Below are 21,559 nucleotides of genomic sequence, written 5' to 3'. Positions count from 1 at the left end.
GCACGATCTGATAACATGCACTTCCCTTAGCAAAAGTCAAACTTTTGAATCACATCTATTTGTTTTAATGTATCAAGTCAGCAATCTTAATAAGATAAGGAGCATCATTAAAATAAAGAAAATAGATGAAAAGAAGGTCAGTTAAGCAGCTTTCCAACTCAACTTGCCGGCTGCATAGTGCTTTAAGAAAGGTCAGCAATTTCAAGCTGCTTTCTCTTGATACAAAAGATATACAGATATATCTTTATATATATGAATATATAGATTTTTTTTTTTTAAAAAAAAAGGGAAGATTTAAACAAAAGCTTCACCACCAGTAAATTCTGCAGAGATCTCAGTTATGCCAGCACATCCAACTGCAATCGCTTCCAGCGTATACTGGGATGACAGCAGAATCAGACCCAAGATCTCATTTTCTATTTATTTTTCCTTTCATCAGCAAAGCTTGGTATTAATTTGCCTGTGTTTCCTACACTACAGAACTGTCCAGAAGGCCGTAGGAAGCGGATGGAGTCACATACCCAGAGCAGAAACAGGTAGGATTCCAAGTTCTGTTCTACCTGACTTTCTCCATCAGTTCTCAAACAGAAAGAAGCTTCCAGTACCTAATTAATCTATTCCACCTAAATCAACATAAACATTTTTGGGCCGCCTGTATGTTCTGTATGGGGAAAAAAACCTAACGTGCAACACTCTCTGGACACCAAGAATGGGGATGTTGCATGGAATCACTCATTAAAGACTGCTGAAGGAGTCTAAAATTCTTACAAGCTTAAAATCCTTCAAATCACGCAGGAGACGGACGTCGATACGAGCTTACAAAACACCGCAGATGAAAAGACATTCAACAGTGGCAACTATTTGGAGAGAGGGAATGTGTGGATGATCAACACATAGAAAGAATAACATGGTACGTATAAAGGATGATCGATACACAGAGTATAACATGATACGTATAAAGGAGATATTCAACATGGAACACCAAAAAGATAACTCCATTTTACTTCACTGCATTGTAAAACTTAATACACTTACCTGGTTTTGGCACAGAATTGGTCACGGACTGAGGAACTTTGTCGTTGATTAGTTCAACACACTCACTCGGAAAAAATCCAACCTGCAGTAAAAACAGAAAGAGAGGCGGAATATTGAATGTAGTGTTTTCAATATCTGAACTGTTAAACATTTTCCTCGCACTCTGCTTGCTTGATGCTCCATATCATTACCCAACATAAAGTGAGCAGCACAAGAGTAATAATCCTTCAAAATGAGGCAGCCAAAAATTCTACAAACCAAATAATTAGGTCTGTAAAATACGGTTATAGGTCTGTTTTCTCAGCTTGGTCCAAAGGACAGAGATACTCAACTTGCAAGAGAGAGGGGAGACGACAAGTGTGTTACACACCCTTAAATCTCAAGTGGAACGAGAGAGAGAGAGAACGACTTTAGCGGGGTTTCCTGCCCCCGGCTGCGTGTACGTAACACAAAATTGAATGAAGAGAGCAAGATGTTTCAGCGCTCAGCTTCTCAATTATCCATACGCAAATCTCACCACCACTCCGCCTTATTTCACTGTCAAAATACCACATTCACCAACCCTTCCACATTTTATTCCTTTAGAAAACTGAAACCCAATATGGGTCAGTCTGTTTGCATGTCTGTACAGTCCCATTACAGAAAAACGCTTATTCTCCTACGCTAAATTAGGGGAAGCCACTTTGAACGCCCAAAGCTGTCTCCTGTGTCCCAGCTGCACTGCGCGCGCTTGCTCTGACGCGCGCGGGTAATAAGTGATACTCCTGAAGCATTCAGATCAAGCGCGGTTAAAGATCTTGCTAAAAAAGTGCAATGTGGTTTTAGTTAAATTGAATTCAGTTCAATCTTAGAACTGAGAACAGGTTTAATAAAATATACGTAGAGTAAAATGAGTTCTACATTTGTGAGAACTCCGTAGTATGACTAGAAACAAGCACAAGTATTTTTAGAAGAAACAGAGTGATGGAGCAAAAACACCTCGAACAAGAGACAGAACTCCTGGTGTGACTCTCACATCTGCTTCTGAGCACGGACGAGCCAGCGCCACCGTTGCGCCTCAGTTTCCCTATCAGCAAAGGACAGGGGAGAATAGTGCCACATATCCATTACCGAAAAGCGATTTGAGAGAACGGCTGACAAACAGCCTGCACGAGCTCCTTCACCGTTACCTGTATATCTGCTAAGCAACCTGAAACAGAAAGAATATTCCATAAACAAAGCCCGGAGGTGGGACTCTCCCTAGCAAATAATTGAAGACGCTTCAGAAGCAGTGACCCACCCCGGGCTCCCACCTAGCAGCGCTCCGCCAAAAATTCTGACAGCCACTGGATGCAGCTGCTTCTCTGCTGCCGGCATCACCGACAACGGAGACATCTCCCAGTGCCCAAGTCACAGCAAGTTCCTGTGACTGATTATTTTCAAGTGCTAATTTGCAGCGTTCCTGCACTGACCTTTAACACAGTGCTTTTCCCTCCATCTCCACATCTTCATCCTGAGAAGAAATTCTTCACTCTGGGGGTGCTGAGCCCCTGGGGCAGGTTGCCCCGAGAAGCTGTGGCTGCCCCATCCCTGGAGGTGGTCAAGGCCAGGTTGGACGGGGCTTGGAGCAACCTGGGCTGGTGGGAGGTGTCCCTGCCCAGGGCAGGGGGTGGAACAAGATGAGCTTTGTAAGGTCCCTCCCAACCCAAACCAGTCAGTGATCCGCTCTAACTCAGAAATGCCAGTGAGACTGTCTAAGCCACCGTAAGGGCTAAAGACTAGAGGATGGGGAGGATCTTAAAGTCTTGTTGAAATAGGATGTTCCTGCAGAAATTCAGAGGCCACTCAAATGTCTCTGTATCTGGGGAGAAGTGCAATTATTTCCCTTGCGCTGTTTAAGGATTCAGGCCAAGATGTGACCAGATAGGATTTTTACACTTCCCAGCATCCCAACCCTCTCTCCACTTCACGGTGTCTTCCTTCTCACTCTTGTCCCAAGTGGAAGTCAAGCCAGACCAGAGCCTTGGGCAACTTTTAGCCTTCATCCATATGTCCAGACCTTTTCCCCTCTCCTATCCTACCTCCTCACCCAACGCATCTTCTGTACGGTGACATGTAATTCAAGCCCCACCACCCTTCTGAGCCCTTCCAGAAGCAGGATTTCCTCTCCCGTGTCAGGCATGTGATTCGGACAGCTGAAAGCATCAAGTCGCTTCAGGCAGCCGCAGTTTGGTCAAGTGCTGCAACAATGCATGGCAGAGAGCCAGCCGCTGGGCCCCAAGCTCATCTAAACACCAGAACTGGGCCAGGACTGCTGCCGGTCATGTCAGCACATCTATGAAATTCATCGGAGCCACAAGGCAGGCAGCAGCGCCAGCCTGGCAAACACTCCCTTCTCTATTTATTCATCTTGCACAATTCCCTTTTGTCTCCGAGGAAAAAAATGAAAATCTCTTTCCTACTCCCAAGTTCATTTTTCCCCAGAAACCTCCAAACAATTTAGCACAGTGTCATGCGTGGTGCGTCCAGGTAAACACTCCAGGCTTTGAAACTATTCCAAATTCCCTAAGGGAAGCAACAGTTAATGGTAATCTCAGCTAACTTCTCCTTCCCACATTCCCAAAATCCAGCAAGGCAAGGTTTTGTCTAAGGAAGAGGACAAATTGTAATCCATCATCCTTAAAGACTCAGAATATGCTTTTTGTTAAGACTATGACAGCACGGGAACGGGACTGTAACAGCAGCACCATGGATCTTGCGTCTCCGACCTATGGCGCCCTGTAACGGACACCAGCCTGTGCTCAGGTGACTCAGGGAGCTGAAGAACCCATCCAAAACCCAAGATAATGTATGGCTTCACCCAACAGCTCACTCAGCCGGGGGTGCCCGTACTGCGGGGAGATGATATCCTGCAGTTATAGAACGTAGCGGTGATTTTGGTGCAGTTTACAGATAGAAATAGGTCGATTAGCACCAGGAACCCAGTATGAACCCCAGCATCACGTACAGGGGCCCTCCAGCAGGCAGCTCACAGCTCTGCGATGCTGCTTTGCTGGGAGATGTCAAGAAACAGGCCAATTGCTACACACACCAAAAGTACTGGTATTTAAACAAAAGACATTGTATGTTTTTTAAATGCTTTCCTATAGGGAAGAGTCTCTCTTGGACATCTCCTGTGCAAGAGATGCGGGAGACAACTTTTAAGTTAGGAAAAATGTGCACATCCAGTGAAAGTCTCAGCCCCATCACGCAGACGATACGTTTGGGAGGCTCCACAGCTGAAGTGACAGAGTTTCTTCCATTCTCGGTGCTTTGAGAACCTTTTTTAATCGCCCACAACATCTACGCCTGAGACGCGTAAAGAAACCTGAAGCACTTGGACACTAACCTGCCATGAATCATAATGAAAAAGGGCGGATCGAAATCCAGCCCGAAGCCCCATACTGTAATCAAAAGCTCATTTGCCTTTGATTGGTAACACAATGTGTCTCCTGTTTCTGCATGATATATACAATGCGAAACACGAATTTAAAAATGAAAGAAGGCTCGAGATGGTTACGTCACTGCTTCTACATACCTCAGTGCCTTTCCCAAATAAAACACTGCAGCTGTTCCCAACAGACCCGTGTTCACAACCAATAACTATAAGACTTTTTTATTGACTTGTGCTTGACAAGCTCTCTGATGTTAACTTACTGCTAATAGTGCTGATGGTTTGCATTTTCCGACTTATTTATCCTGACTTTTCTTGTAAGATCCCCAAGAGATCATCTTCAAGGTCATAACCTATAACTTACGCCTCATTCCCACCCACTTAAAAGATGCGGCTTTTCCTCCCATGCAAAGTTTTCCATTAGTTTGTATAAATAAATGAGTTTAGTCCAAGAGTTAATCTCAACGGATGTAGCAAGGCACTGCTAGGGCTTGAGCCAGGATTAAAGGATTTGGCAACGTATGAAAATGAATAGCAAGGAGAGTATATATTTAGATAAATACAAGGTCATCTGAAGGTTAAAAAAATCACTACACACCTTAACCAAAGTAGGAAAGCATGGGCTATCGGTGTATGCAAACATTGCTGCAACAGCTACTGTATTTTTTTTTTTCCACTTCTATGCCAGCGTCTGCTAAAACTGGAAGATACATGAGGCTTTAAGGGGAAAAGTCAAAATAACAGTCATCATTTTCAACGTACAAGGAGGGAATTTAAACAACTGAGAAAGCTGCAGCAACATAAATGGCAAATGAAACAGTTTGAGACATTTTGATTATTTTTGTTTGTTTTGACATAGTATGGGATAAAATTAATTTCAAAAATCTTTCACTTTTAGTTTCAGATGAGGACGGGCCAGCAAAACCTAACACTTCTATTGCTCGTTTAGCTTTCACCAGCAGAATTTTCCCTATGTTCTTTGCCAAGTAACTACATACCGGCGGCTAAGGCAGAGAGCAGGACACCCTCACCGCGTTTCCCAAAGCACAGCGGGCACACCAGTTAAGAAGGTACTCACCCATTTAGAGGGGCACCAGTTACAGGAGGAACAGGGTTGTTAGTCCTCTCATCCTGAACTCTAGGAAAAGAGAGCTGAACACGTGGCCACAAAACTCTTCTAATTTCTTTTATTCACAAAAAAGAATGTCTGTACGGGATGGTAGGTGTTAATTATCCATTGTCACACCAGAAGGCTGTGCCACCACACAGCGAGACCTGGCCAGGCTGGAGAGCTGGGCAGAGAGGAACCCAGTGAAGTTCAACACAGGCAAGCGTAGGGTCCTGCACCGAGGGAGGAATAACCCCCCACATCGGTACAGGTTGGGGGCTGACCTGCTGGAGAGCAGCTCTGAGAGGGACTGGGAGTTCTGGTGGACAACAAGTTGCCCACGAGCCAGCAATGTGCCCTGGTGGCCAAGGTGGCCAGTGGTTTCCTGGGGTGCATTAAAAAAAGCGTGGCCACAGGTGGAGGGAGGTCATCCTCCCCCTCTGCTCTGCCCTGGGGAGGCCACATCTGGAGCACTGTGTCCAGTTCTGGGCTCCCCAGTTCAAGACAGACAGGGAACTGCTGGAGAGGGTCCAGCGGAGGCTGCGGAGATGCTCAGGGCACTGGAGCATCTCTCTGCTGGGGGAAGGCTGAGAGCCCCGGGGCTGTTCAGCCCGGAGAAGAGAAGGCTGAGAGGGGATCTCATCAGCGCTGATCAATATCTACAGGGCGGGTGGCAAGAGGATGGGGCCAGACTCTCTCCAGTGGTGCCCAGTGACAGGACAAGGGGCAACAGGCACAAACTGGAACAGGGGAAATTCTGTCTGAACATGAGGAAAAACTTCTCTCCTGTGAGGGTGGCAGAGCACTGGCACAGGCTGCCCAGAGAGGTCTGGAGTCTCCTTCTCTGGAGACATTCCAAACCCGCCTGGACGGCGTCCTGTGCAACCTGCTCTGGGTGGCCCTGCTTTCGCTGGGGGGTTGGACCAGATGATCTCCAGAGGTCCCTTCCAACCGCCCACCACTCTGTGACTCTGTGATGCCTGACTGGTACACCAGCTGTACTTTGGGAAAGTAGGTGAAGCTGGTCAAAAGCTTTTCCTTTAACACTCCCACCCTCTGGAGCGGCTGAGCTAGCAGGCAGCCGAACGCTCAACATTACTAAAAAGGTCACACGTGGTCCTACAGCGAGGGGCGTGAAATCTCCGCTGCTCCGCTCGAGACACTTTCACCCCGAGGGCGCTCGCTGGCGGGGGCCGGCGAGGGAGACGCGCCCGAGCGCCCATCCCCATGCAAACCTCTGCTACGTGCCGACAGAAAAAGGGCAGAGCGGATGCGCGCGAAGTCGGAAACTCGTGGCAAATCAGTTCAGACATAATGTTGCCCAATCTGTTACTGCAGTTGGCACCGTTCTACAAATGGAAGTGGCCATCTGGCTGAGAAGTGACGTCACTGGTGACACATGCACCGGGCTCCTGCACATCGCCTGTTTTGCAGGTGATATCGCTCACCAGGCAGATGGCTGCCCCGCACCGAGCTCCCAAATCAACGCACGTGAACCAGAAATCAAACTTGGGCTTCTCATTTAAGAATTGGTGTTTCCAAAGTCACACCAGCCACAAAAATGCGCTCATCCTTCCCAGGCCATTTTTACTAATCGGTACCCCGTGTTCACATAACATATCTGCGATTCAGTAGAAAACGACGCGCAAGAAAAAAATAAAATGCTCTCAACTAACAGCCAGTTTTACTCCTGACCAATCCAAGACAGAACGTGGCCCTTTTGGGGAAATCTATTCGGTCTTAAAGCCTGGTTTTGGGTTCAGCACGGACCATGGTTTGGCAGCAAGGGCTTGCAGTTTCACAAGTAGTTCAAGCTCATGTAAACACAGGCTGATGCCGCAGAAGTCCAGCCCGCCCGGTTATACACACTCTTGTGTGTTGTTTCGTGTCACCTCCAGCAGCTGTGCATCTCGCTGCTGTGCAAGAGTGCAACTAATGAAACTATACCCAAAAGACGGGATTATTCAGGACATCAAAAGGCAGTTGTGCATCGCCTGTCCCCAACGATTCAGCTGTCTGAAACAGAGCTACTGATTGAAAAGACAAAGCATGAAGAAAAAGAACAAAGAGGGCTGGAAGGCTGCTAATGTGGAGGTGGCTGTAATTTAGGTAACAATCTTACAAGGAAAGCAGTGACTCACTAAGGGCGCATTTGAAAAGAAAAAGGCTTGAGGAAAAATATCTTAAAAATCATTTTTCTTTAACCGGAGAAAATGATAAGAAGCCGAGTGGGTTGTTTTGTTCTGCGCAGGATGAAGCGCTTTGCAATGCAGTCATTACATCGGGTATTGGGAGAAAGGCACTCGCAACTGTACCACGGAAATCTGAAGGATAAGAAAAACAGTGATTCATTCCTGAAGGACAGCTCGGGCCAAGAATAAGGGGACTTCCATGCAGAATCAAAGCTGCCGTTCTAATTGAGCATACTTGCAACCCCTCGGCTTTGGGTTTCTGGTGAGGTCTGTGCACCTGTCTCGGGTTCATTTGCACAACACAGAGAAACACTTTATTTATTCTAATAGATGGAGAAACGAATGCACTTCTGCCCAGACACACACAAGTCACAGATGGTTTAAATGCACAAAACCAGGTAAGTGCTTTTAAGTCGAGAAGTAATTTTTTTTCTCCACATGCGGCGAAACCTTGCTCTCCTCCTATCAAGACCTGATTTACGATGTAAGCTGGGCTCCGGTTGATAAAAGCTTGCTCCTTTCCTAGCACAAAGCGAAAACCTGAGAATAACACGAACAAACTGTCCAAACATTTGGTCTTTGGACCTCCTGCTTTTATCTGCTCTCAGGATCACAACTATCTGGCAGGACACTTTGTTGATTTATTTTATTAATTAAAATGACTGGATCAACAGATTGCTATCATGTTCACAATGGCTATTGTTCCTAAATTGGAACAGAATCGTTTGCCTATAATAAATGCTTTAGATGCCGCACAGCTCCGTCAGTTCTTAGACGTATTACTATAACGTTTTTCACCTATACACTCTTTTCAGGTATTCATCGAGTACGCTTCTGTACTGAACCGTAACACATCTCTAGGTCTGGTGTATCAACACGGGAGATAAACTTCCTCTCTCTGAATCCTCACTGCAGCAGTTGGTATGGTCAAACCCCTCCACTGCATCAGGAAATGTACTTTTTCCATACGCTCACAGCTTACGGGCCTTAAACTTGAAACACAGGTTAGAAAACTTACAACGCTAGAATTTGCAGCTCTTGGTAGCTGATGGCGTTCCACGGAAATGACAAGCTCTGATAAGTACATTACAAATAAATGACAAAAACCGTCAATTCACAGGAAAAACGCACCCCTCTGCAAATCAGACCCACGGTTGTGCCAGGAGATGTGTTTACGCAGTAACAACGGAGTTAGTACAGCTTATGAAATTACTGCCTGTCAACTGAGATACAGCTGTTGAAAACCCCCTCGGAGCTAAGCAGCCTTACTCTGCAGTCAGCAGGAGCAGAACGCACGCAGATGGTCTGTTACCCTCTCGCAGCTGACGGGCAGAAACTTCTTAAAACACGCTAACTTCATCTTCTGCCCTTCTGCAAATGCATCCCGAGAGCTACCGAAACACGTCTTACGGCTGCTGCTTCTCCAATAGCGTGGGTCAGCAGCCGCAATCTGATTCCAATTGTGAAAGACTCTTGCTTATAGTTTACGACGCAAGATTATTCCACCCCTAATGCTCCGTTAAGCCAAAATATGGTGCTCTATTTCTGCAGCTGTTCAGATCTGTTGTGTCAGTAGACTGACTGCGCACGGATCCAGACAAACCCCTTTTCAAGCGGTTTGTTCATCAACATATCCTTCTGCTGGGAAAGCACAAAAGGATCGCTCTGATCTGAGACACAGAAGGCAGCGACACGCTGCAAAAGAGCTCCCTTGCTTCTCACGTCTTTAATCACCAGCGATGCTCTTCATATCTAGTCCCAGTTTCAGCCAGGCTGATAGCAAGCAGGGAGCTTGCACTGAATGATGGAACCTGCGTCCTGCACGGGGATGCCATACACTTGTAATCAATCAGCTTTGTGCAGTGTCTGCACTCACGCACAGATCATAAAGCAGTTTTGGTTTGGTGCATTGATTCACTTGGAAGTTAAACACGGCATAGCCTGATCACGCCAAGTAGTACACTAAAGCATTTCATTAATTTTTGATAGTACGGCAAATACAGCTTTAGGGCTCTAGGATCAGAACAAAAGGTCTGCAAAGACATAACACAGTTCAAAACTAGAAGAACAGTCAAGTTCGTTCAAGAAATATCAACGCGTTAACTCTAGAAACACATTTAATTTCAGAGCAGGTGCCACGCTGCTCTGATTTTACAAATGAGATACTATCTGAATTCCCACATCTGATATAAAGCCAACAAAAGCTGTATCTCACGTGCTCTGGCTAATCGGACAGAAATGTAATCGTGTAACTAACGCTCCGTTCAGGTGGGATTTGTAGCGTTTGGAGATCCCGTTGCACACAGCCCTGGTATTAATGACAGCAGCACCACAATCTGGATCTGGCACAGAAAAGTCTGTCAGGGAAAATCTGAGGTACTTTGAGAAGACTTTCCAGGCCAAAATATACGAGTGTCTGGGGTCAATTCTGACCCTCTCCAGAGCAAACTCATAATTCCACCGATTCACAGGCAGCAACTGCAGTATGAAAATCCCTCCTACTTAAACAGAGCTGAAACGTGAGACACTACAGTGTGAGAGAGTAGAAAGTCAGTTCCCCCGACCTTCAGTAGCTTTTGGGTTTTGTTTTGTAAAAAGAGACTTTCTTTTAATTAAATTTCCTAATGAGAAAATCCACACTAGGGAATAACAACTCTTTTGGAAGGGAAGTGTCATTTTGATGCAAAAGTTTTGGTACCTAATTCCCAGGTACGTTTGGGATCTTTTGAAAATTCCACCTAAAACTCTCTGCTGTAACATCTACAGAGACAGTGATATTAACGCCACACAGTAAATGCAGCCACGAAAGCACAGGTTGGTTGGGTGCCTCGTCCAAGTCAGTGGTGGTGTCTTACCAACGGGCTCTCTCTGAATTCTCTCTGTTGTGCTTGAGCTAGTTTTAGACGGTGGAAGGAACGGGATGATGTGAATAGCAGTGTCAGCTGCCTTGGAGGGGGTGCAACATAAGCTTCCACTAACATCAGGCCAGCTGTCGATCAAAGGGTGATGGCCACCCCCGGCCCGCACAGTTAGGGAGGGAGATAACTCCCCAGGAGGACCACGTGTGTGCTTTAGCCCAAGTCCAGAGAGAAAGGAGAAGTCCTCTTACGCCAACGCAGGGACACTCCGCTCATATCCACGAGCGAACCTGCGCAGGCACAGCAGTTCTCCGAACGCAGTGCTGAGTTCCCTGCCTTTATTTCAGTTGCACTATCGTGTCTGATGCTTGTGCCTACCTGAAATCCATGTTTGCCTCTCCACCATGTGGTCAGCTCCTTTGGTGGCATATCAATAACAGACACTATGTCTCCCACCTGCAAAAGACGGGCAACATCAATCACAGCTTGCAATGTGGCCAGGAGCAAAGCACAATTCAAATAACCCCATTCTTCAGCTCTGCAAAAAAACTGTTAACGCTTGTGAGCAACCGCACCAGTGCCAATCTTGAGATTTCTGCCTTTGTAAAAGCGAACCAAGAGGTGGAAGAGTTACGGCATTATACAACACAGAGGACACAGCTGCTCATAAGGAAACAATTCTCCAAAGCAGCAGGCTCCCTGCCAAAGGGTACAGAAGCGTTCTGATGAAACTGCAGACAGAAGTAAGCAGTGATAGTGTGAAATGCTTTGGAAAATATTCTCAAGTAGCTGAACTCATTTTTACTACATGTTCTAGATATGGATATGTAGGCACCGACATGTGTCGTCTTGTTTCTTTTCACAGCAAAAAGTTAAGAGCTCCCTTTGTAGGTCACAAACTGTCCAAGACATTAAAGGTTAATGATTGGACTAGATGATCTTACAGGACTTTTCCAATCGAGGAGATTCCGCGATTCTGTGTGACTTGCTTTTCTGAATTAGAAAACGAACAGAGAGGTGGTGCGGCGTTACAGCAACAGGAAGGGAAATGACCAAGGAGACCAAATTGGTTTTCTGAAGCTTTGCTCATTCCCATAAAAAAAACGTAATACTGCAATAGTTCAAAAGGAAATCAGTATAATCAATAGTGAATTTGGCTTGGTGGGAATCAAGATCTGTGCGGCCTCTATTACAGCAATGAGACAGGCCAGAACCTAAACAGATACTGCAGCTCGGTACAGCAAAAATTGTTAGCTGGAACGCCCAACTTTTTTAAAATGACTGATCTCCAAGTGCTTCACAAAGAAGATAACACCTCCCCTTTTTTTCAGATAGGGATAACTGAGGCACAGGGAAGCGCAGTGGTTTCCTCAGGGGAATAACAAACCAACAGCAAAGCAAATTTCCATTAAGGAAACTGCTGTCGCCACAGCGAGCAGAGAAGCCCGGTGTTCTCCTCAGCACTGGGGAGCAAATGCCAGTCAGCAATTTTTGCGATGGCCTGTTAGAAATTAACAGTAGGCTGAACGTAAAGAGATAGTGTGGGTTAGGGAACAGAACGCAGGATTATAAAACAATATTCCACTTCTGTTGTGCCAAGGTTTCTCCCTGCGCGTGCTTGGCAAGCCACGCGTGCCTCCGTTTCCCCGCTGGTATGCTATGCCTCGTAACGACTCGTTGGACTGCAGGAGAGTCGCAAGGCCACCTTACAGCCCGCTGGCACAGAGCTGTAAGATTTACGAGCAGGGAGTGCCAGCTCACTGCTTTTATTAATACCGAGACACTGACAAACAGCCCGTGTCCTGCAGCGCACGCGTTTTAACTTGGAAGATGACATACCCACGTCTTTCTGATTAGCGCGGTTCTTTGGTGTACACTAATAATTGCCTCCATTTTGCATACGGACAAACCCCTGGCAGCATTAGACTATCACTGTTATTTGTACTTCCTGTGCTGCACGTTAAGAATACGATCACAAAAACTCCTTCGGGCACTAACTGTTTTCCTTTACACTTTTTTGTGCAACACTGCGAACAGTGCATTGACAGCAGCCCCGCGCAGAAGCGATCACAGCACAACCCGCTGCTTTCTGGGCAGAACAGATAAGAGCCAGACACTCAAAGACTTCCAGAGTCTGATCTTCCAGATCTTTGCTCCACAGCAGCTCCTACTCTGCATCAAGGAAGATTTTCAGAACAGTTGTAGATTATCACCTGTTCTTTAAGCACCAAATTCTTTCACAGTCGTCTTCTTTACTTTTCATGGGAGCTTTTAGGAATGGTTTTAGACACGGACGTGCTAACAGGAACACAGGTTGTGTGAACTGGCCAATGAATAATTAAACTGGCATGTGTCCACATCCACACATAAGTGAACAGTCTGCCTGAACAGATACAACATACTTCTAATACGCTGCACAGTACGAAGTACGCAGGGTCTGCTGCTGCTCAGAGACTGGGCTACAGTTCTTGGCAGTATCTCTTTAATCAGAAGATACCAACGCCAAGCAAAGCTCTATTTTAAAGCTGACTGAGCTCCTCCCTCTATCCAACCCATTGCAAATCGAATATTCAACTGAATCTTCTAAGCTTCACCTCACAAAACATTCTGGAAGTGTCTGAATATATTCCTGATGCGCACACACACAGAGGGACACACATGTCACCCTCTTCCGTATATGACAACGAGGAATGGAAGCTCCTTTAATTATTTACCTCGAAGGACAGCTCATCTGCTGCTTGTGCAATATATCTCTTAATAACGTGGGCAGCGGCAATAGCAGGAACGTTAATGGATGATTCCTCATGGACTAGCAGGTGATTCCCCTTGTTATCAATCTGAAATAAAGAACACAGGAGACTGTCAGGCAGCTGAGGACAAGTGAGGAGCGTTTTCTTGGTGCTCACACACAGCACAGACTTCAAGCTGATTCCCAGAGACAGCACAGCTCGGGGGCCCCCGCGGAGAGACAGCGTGGGGCACAGCACACGCGGGAAGGAAGAACAATTCATAAAGAGTATTTCAGAAGGTCGTACGTCCACATCCAACTATGAGACAAATGCCATATTTGTGCATCTTTGTATACAAACAACAACATGTCAGTGAAGGTTTACACCTCCCTGTAACACAAATCATATTGTTTTCCCTGAAGGACTTAAAATGGCAATACAAAAGTGACCGCTAAAATTCTCTACAAGGTGGAATTAATGCTCTAGAAGAGGCACTGAGGTAAGGAAGAAATGCTGTCAAACGAAAAACTAGCATCGCTTTTAATTTTCTCCCACCCTTTTATTTCTTTTTTGAAGAAAACACGGCTCCTACTCCTTGCTGCAATCATCAGCCTACTTTTAAAATTCCTAGATTTGTGTGCACATGTAAAAGCTTTTAAGATTCTCAGTTAATCATAAAGGTTATTCTGCACGTGCAATAGGTTTGCTGTAATCTCTAGGTCCACTCTGTTGCTGTAAATTCTACAGTTTCATTTTTCTCTGCAGCTTCCTTCCGCCCCTCATGCTGAGAAGGTTCCCGAGATTTTTCTCATCCCAAAGCATTTCAGGGTGAGGAGGATATCAGCGGGGAAAATTGCAGGAAAATGCACTCAATCCTTATCACAACCATTTTAAAATGAATTGCAACAGTCTAATAATAGTTGTTTCTATTCCTGGTGTGCAGCAATATCATCAGGCAATGGAAAGACACACATCTCTCTGCCCAGGCTAATCAGCACCAGCACCGCTGACACAGGCAGGTGCCCTTGATCTCTCAGCCCCATTCTTTCCTGCGCTCGTTGCCCAATAAAGTCTATTGTTTAAGATGGTAGAAGACCATTAACAGAGAGACCCAAGCTGCAGCTGCAATTCATGATATACAAACAGTGCAGGCTCTGTTGAGCAGTTTAACCAACAGGAACGGCAAACAGCAGCAGATAACATTTATTGTTTCTGTGGCTTTCACACGGAAAAATAAAAGAAAAAAAAACAAAAAAGAGGGCAGACAAACACCATAACTGAGACAGCTCCAGTAGTTTTAGAAACTTGCCCCAGTATTGCCTTGCCAAAAAGAAGCATAAGAACACGGACGCTTTCTGCAACCTGTTACTCTGAGCCTTCAGCCACAAAGCGACTTTCCCAGGCGGTCCGTTGACCCAACCACTGCTCCACAAGACCTACCACCCCCTTTTATTTGTGAACGTCAGCAGAATGATACATCTTTGGGTGACAAAATCCAAACGAGAGGGGAAAAAAGCTCCTAAATTCTTCACACTGGATCTGATTCTGTTTGTTCTATACCTCTTGTGGTCACCTGCATGCTGGTAACAGGGGAATAAAGCTTTTCGGATAGCATTTCAGTGACACCAATAGGTCTGGAAGGGTTATACCTTCTTCTGGAAAGGCAAGAGAGCACATTTGTGGCTTGCTCTGCTGCTAAGGTCAGGAAACAAAGAGCTATCTAAGCTTCATACCATACCTCCATCCATGTGAGAGCGGGCCCACAGTTTATCTTGTTGCCTGCGATGGCCGAGAGACGTGACAGGTAAGCCATCAGCATCTGGGTGACAAGCTGGAACAGAAAGAAACAAACGTACGGTTTTTCTGTTGATAGACCATAGTTTGGAGAGACTTCTTCAGACTTGGAGAGACCATAAATTATCCATTGGCACAGCCAAGTGTCACACACATATATTCCCTTTTGCAAGGAAATCTGTCATTTGGAGGAGGACAGCAAACTACACACAGTGTTACAATGATTAGACAAAAAACGTGTAAAGCAGCAGCCCCCAGTGAAAGTAATGTTATTTTTATAAGATACGTAGATTTTCATAATTTCCCTTGTCAGGACACCTTAAATCTAAAGCCTTCCCCTCATCAGGCATTTCACATACAAACAAGTCATTTGTATTATGGCCATCAAACACATCTGAGAACCACTGAGGGAAACAAAACCCTGGCTGCCATTTCCACTCGCTTGCAAACCATTAAGAATGTGGCAACTCGGACTGACCCCTCGGTGAAAGAGTGATTCTTCAAAGAGTAGAAGAGGGTTTTAAAAATACATTTAGCAATGTCCCTTCTATAAGAGTAAGCTTGCTTTTATTGAAGAGAAGCTAGTGAGGTCTTTCCAAAGTGGCCGTGTGATAAAGCACTGTTGTAGCCCAGAGTTTGTAGGACTGTTTAAAACATTGTTCTCCTCAAACATCTGTTCAAGTGTGGTCAATCCGAAACACAAAATATAGTACGAGACAGCTGCAGAATTACATTTCACAGAGCGGAAGAGCTGTTCAACATCTTTGCTTCTTACAGATATAATGCAGATTTTCTGCCTCATGGTGTAAAGTACATATTAAATCAGTTGTACAAATAAAGATGGGAGAGAGGGGAAGGCCTAAAATATAACTTTAAAAAAGTGACTGCAGGAATTCATTATCCTGAATTTTGCTTCTTCTGCTGAATTTAAGAGACTAGAAACTTTAAATTCTCTTCAGAAATAACCTGCATTAAACCAAAGCAGCTAATAAATCAGATTCTCTGACGAGCAATGGGATCGCGTTATCAACTTCTATTCAACAGCGAAAGCGCTGCAGACTCCAGTGGGGCACTGATTTCAGCCACTGTGTGTTGTTCTAAAGCAATCAATCCTCGCCTGCTCGCCACGGGAACACCACAGATTCTGATTTATAGATCCTGGATAGATTCTGCTTTGAACACTTGGAATGGCCTCGAGTTCCTCGTTTCCCTTTTCAGCCGCACGTCTCGTGGGCAGGCAACATCAGCTCTCCGACACAGCATGTCAGGATTTCCCTGTACTTGTGCCTGATGGTAGGGGGCAAACGTACAATTACGGGTCCCAGTGAGCAGTGACCTGTGAAATGAAGCAACGGGCAGTGTCCGTCACCGTGACACACGCTCTTCCCGCAGACAGGCTGAGGCCTAACAGTTTTGTTATGCTCTACTGACTCAAAGAACCTCTGTGGCCACACACTGCATCGCCTCCCTCTCCGCATCTTCCAGAACGATGCAGTCAAGATGCACCTGCCACCTCCCAGAAGAGTATTTTGGATGTGAATAAATCTCCAAATTACCAACAGCCAAGAAGCCGAAGGAATTCCAGCTCACCACATTCCAGGTGAAGACAGTAACACAAGAAATGAAAAATACCTCTTATTGGTTTAGGAAAAAAAAAAACACTCCTGAATCTTTTTAAAGACCATTTAAATAATGCACTAATGCAAATGCTCTTAAAAATAATTTTCAGTTTGTAAGTATAAGTCTGGCATTCCAAATGGTATTACTTGTGCAGTGCCGCAGCCCTAGAACAGCACGATTGCCTCGGAATGTTAAGTTGCTAACGTTAAGTCAGGAATTATTCACATCATTGAAAAAGTTTCCAAAGATATAACAAAATTCTCATCTAAGGGACCCGCAGGACAGCTTCCTTCCTGACATGCTCCATCACCATTCCACATTTAGCAGCACATTAATTCATATGAACTTGCAGGGCATTTCCCTTTAGATCATTGAAATTAAGGGTAGAAAACACATATCCATCTTATTACCAGTTTCCAAATGTAACCCAGCCTGCACTAAAACTACTTTGTACGGACTTGAAATTATCTCCCGGCCCTTGGACTGTGCTTTGCGTGTTTGCAGAGCCGACCATTTACCTCTGGGCTGTCCTTCAGGGCATCGGAGCGGGGTAGCTCAGAGAGCTGGGAGAAGCGCCGGTCATAAATACATAGGTGAAGATGTTTATCCAGTACTCTGAAATCTTCATAACTCCGCTTCACGATCCAGCTCCTCCCCTGCGTAAACACAGAAGAGAACGGTACTTTTATAAGCTGCTCACCAATTTGGGTTAGATGTGGAAAATAAAACTTTGTGCAGAGACAACAGACAGCTCTGGCCATCTATTTGAAAGTGATGAAAGTGCCGTAGTAATATTTTCATGTTTTAATTCGCAGACAGCCGTCCATGCTCAATCCAGCTGTTAGCGTTCCTGTTTTAATTATTTAACCGTGGGTTTGGATGTGGCCCAGCACAATGAGACCTACCCAAAATTTTTAATTTCCACCTGTCTTACGAGGATTTTGTAGCATTTTTGTACGCAAGGTGTCTTTGCGCAGATGTAAATCACAGAACGGTTGTATAAATAGCACAAAATTAGATTCTACAGAGATAGAAGAATATACAATCAGGGATCTGAAGGCAGAACTGAAGCTTGCAAAATTTCTGTCAGATGCCCCAGGCAAATCTTCAGCTGAATTAAAAAAAAACCAATCCATGATGATGACACTAGCTGAAGATTTACTCCTGAGCGCATATCATTTCCCCAATTAAAATATTGACAAGATACATACTGCTTCAGGGGACAGGGAAGGGACCACGGCAGCACAGCATAATTCGCTTTGTGAAGCTTTTAATATCTAATGACTACTTCTAAACGCTTCATGGCCTATTATGATCAATAAAAAACGTGGTAATAATGCAGCAGTTTACAGGTCAAAGCACTTTACGAAGAGTCATGAATCCTCTCAACACTCCCACTCAGCCCCTAAAATGAGACTATTCCCGTTTTACAGATGTGGACACCAACTCAGTGACCACGGACCTCCACAAAGCTTCCCCACCTTCTATTTCAAGCACAAAGCGCTTTTTCAGCCTTCAAATCCTAAAATCAACAGTATGGCCTTATTTAAAGGGGGGGGTTTTTTGTGACAGCATGGCACACTCTGCTACGCTCTCTGCACGCAGTTGTCTCCCTTGGGAAAGGATGAGAGAAACAAGAAAGGAGATGCCAGATGTTAGCCCCGCTGTAAAAACCCAGGTGCTCCCACAGCCCAGCAATGGACTCGGAAGGAGATGTCAGGGGAAGGAATGAGATTGTTCCAGGTTACATGGCCACTCAAAGGCAGGGCCATGGATTAAAACCGTCAGGGGGATGGCTGGCAACCAGTCCAGAGAGCAGGGAATCGCCTGGTGCAAGATGGGATGTGGCAGCGTTTCAGTTTTCCATGGGGAAAGCGGCTGTGAAGCATGATCCCAGATCTGCAGAACGATCCCCGGTGGAGTTCCGGCCCCGATGCCCTCTTCACTTGGGCTACAAAAAGGCATGGCCCACTCTGGCTTCCCAGCCTCAATTCTGCTGTGTTCATTTACTCACCAGGAACATTATAAGCATCACTTTCCTATTAATACCCAAAGCCTGCAAGGCAATTGTAAACGTAAAGCCTATAATCCAGCGTATTAGCTATTTTCTATCAAACTTATGTAATGCAACTCCAGCCTGCGTACTGTGCCCATAAACTCTGCTTTCACATCACAAGAAACCACCCGTACTTCCCAAGCCTACAAAGAGGGTGTCCGCACAGGACATTTCCCCAAGTTATGTCATTTTACTTTTTGTCTAAAGGAAAAAACCAAAAACAGGAGCGCAAGTCTAATTATCTTCAAAAAGAGGACAGCCTTTCCGATTTCTCCATCTTTTGCAATTAAGTGGTTCTTGCTCTCTTGATGAGATGCCAACATGACCTTCAGCTGAGCAAGGTTTAGTCACCGACGTAAGAAACAACAGACCGAGAAATCACTGCAATCCTTCACTTGCTTCTCACTGAGCAGGACATCTCCATACAGTCTCCTATGCCGCCCACGCAAATAACACACCTATTTGTCAAATGATTGGAATTCTCTCATTAATTACACGATATTTTAATTCTAAACATTGGACTGTAGATTTGCAGTCTGTTTTATCACAAAATAAGACAGCAAGAGTTAAATTTACAAGACAGGAATAGTTGGGGTCAGCAAACTCCGGGTCCCACCGACAGGGCGCGCAGGATCAGCTGTGGAGAGAACGGAGCGCACGGACAGCCTTCTCCTTTGCTTCTGATGCAACCTGTTCTACACGATCACGGTGACGAGGCTACTAATAGCTAGCGAGGAAGCTGATTAAGAAGCAGGGACAGCTTACCCTACGGCAGCAGTGGTGTTTCTCGCCCCACCATCTCACTGGGAGGTCCTTCCCGTGCTGCACACCAACTCCTGGAGCCAGCGCTGAGTGCAGAGAAGGAACCCACAACCACCCAAACTGCAAAAGCTCCCGTACCTCCAAACTGCAGCACTTCGGCAGCTGCTAAGCAACCAACCGAGCTCTCCCTTCGGAGCAGCAGCAGCCTCCAGCAGAGGGGTGGTGCGCACGCCTGGAGGCCAGAACCATGGCCACCACTCCTGGGACAGCCCAACGCCTGCAATCATGGCCCTGGACATCAGGTTGTTGTGCAAAAGGATCACAGAATGGTTTGGGTTGGAAGGGACCTCGAAGACCATCTTGTTCCACCCCCCTGCCCTGGGCAGGGCCACCTCCCCCCAGCCCAGGTTGCTCCAAGCCCCGTCCAACCTGGCCTTGAACACCTCCAGGGATGGGGCAGCCACAGCTTCTCGGGGCGACCTGCCCCAGGGGCTCACCACCCTCACAGTGAAAAATTTCTTCCTAATATCTAATCTCAATCTCCCCTCTTTGGTGTCAAACTGTTCCCCCTTGTCCCATCGCTCCCCTCCCTGATGCAGAGTCCCTCCCCAGCTCTCCTGGAGCCCCTTTAGGCACTGGAAGGGGCTCTGAGGTCTCCCCTTTTTCGCCTTCTCTTCTCCAGGCTGAACCCCCCCAACTCTCCCAGCCTGTCCTCCCAGCAGAGGGGCTCCAGCCCTCCCAGCATCTCCGGGGCCTCCTCTGGCCCCGCTCCAACAGGTCCATGTGCATGTATATCCACCAGGATACTTGTGGGAACGGATTGCCCATTCTTCAATCCCATCCAGAATGACTGTGCATATGACGTGTTAGTACAGAACACAGTTCCAGGAGCAATAATACAAACTTCCCCTCAGCAGAAAGTTATTCCTATGTCTTAAATGTGAATATTTCCTAATACCCTGCAGTCTTCTGTTTGCATAACCAAATTCAAAAAGCATTTATGCTTTAGGTTGTTTTAAAAGTTGTATTAAGCAAAGTTTTTGCAGCTTTGGAGCCCAAGGACAAGCAAAACTACAACGGCCATGTTGACAAGGGATGCAATCAACTTTACAGGAAGGAATCATTGCAGCAATCTAGGAAGGAACTGGACAACATTTAGTGCTTCCCCTCGGATCTCCAGCACATATCACAAGAAAGAAAAGTCTAAATTCTCTCAGCTGCACTTCCAGAGCTGCACAGCACAACAGAAACAACAGTGACCTCACTCAATATCAAAAAATACTACAATGTTTCACTATATCATTATAAAACTTGTACATCTTGCGCCCATTTCCTGCAAATTCTGATGTGCCAGAAAGGTTTTGCAAAAGGTTTTGGTTTTTTTTTTTTTTAATTTAGAGAGTTAATAAAATAGTAGAAACACTAAGTGACTGCAAAGTTGGACTCATTGTCAACTGTGTTTTATAGCAAAGCTAAACATTACTGGTGCCTCAGGCACATCACATCCACAAGGCAAAAATGCCTTCTTCACATTCTTAATGATTTCCATAAATTGTTTTTCAAATCAATTTTTGATCACCAATTCAAGAATTACTTTTCTATTCTTTCATTATTGATAGTCCTGATTTAGAGAAGCGCATGCCTAAATCCCATTAATTACAGTGGGACATTAAGAATAGAGGTGAAGTTAAGCACAGCCAAGTGATTTCCCAGATTCAGACCTTGAATTACAAACCTAAGTATGACAAATTTCATAAAGAATCAAGTCGCAAATGAAGATTTCAATAATGCCATAAAATAGTTTCATGATCTTTAAAAAGAAAAATCGACTGCTGAGTTAAAAAAACCAACCCTTTTGAAGAAAATCAAAGTATTATTTGGAATTTCATTTTACAGAAACATTCACAATGAAAAGCATCGTGACAATTACGGGATTTCTCATGAAATGGAAAATCTGGGTTCATTCCTGCTCTTGTTCTTACAGTATGCTGTG

At 45.4% G+C, this 21,559-nt stretch overlaps 1 protein-coding gene across 1 annotated transcript in view; it reads right to left on the bottom strand.

Annotated features, from left to right (window-relative positions):
* ARHGAP32 (Rho GTPase activating protein 32) overlaps positions 1-21,559 on the bottom strand; it is a 152,610-nt gene that overhangs the window by 63,303 nt on the left and 67,748 nt on the right. Inside the window, exons 5-9 of the mRNA XM_009890807.1 lie at positions 17,267-17,404; positions 15,073-15,165; positions 13,320-13,442; positions 10,984-11,061; positions 1,036-1,117 (exon numbers count right to left, since the gene is read on the bottom strand). Coding sequence (XP_009889109.1) covers positions 1,036-1,117; positions 10,984-11,061; positions 13,320-13,442; positions 15,073-15,165; positions 17,267-17,404 — 514 coding nt within the window. The remainder of the gene's footprint in view (positions 1-1,035; positions 1,118-10,983; positions 11,062-13,319; positions 13,443-15,072; positions 15,166-17,266; positions 17,405-21,559) is intronic.

This window comes from Charadrius vociferus, unplaced genomic scaffold, assembly GCF_000708025.1.
Source record: "Charadrius vociferus isolate BGI_N301 unplaced genomic scaffold, ASM70802v2 scaffold858, whole genome shotgun sequence".
NCBI classification, from domain to species: domain Eukaryota; kingdom Metazoa; phylum Chordata; class Aves; order Charadriiformes; family Charadriidae; genus Charadrius; species Charadrius vociferus.
Note: the sequence above shows the minus strand (reverse complement) of the source record. Positions and strands in the feature narration are given on the sequence as shown.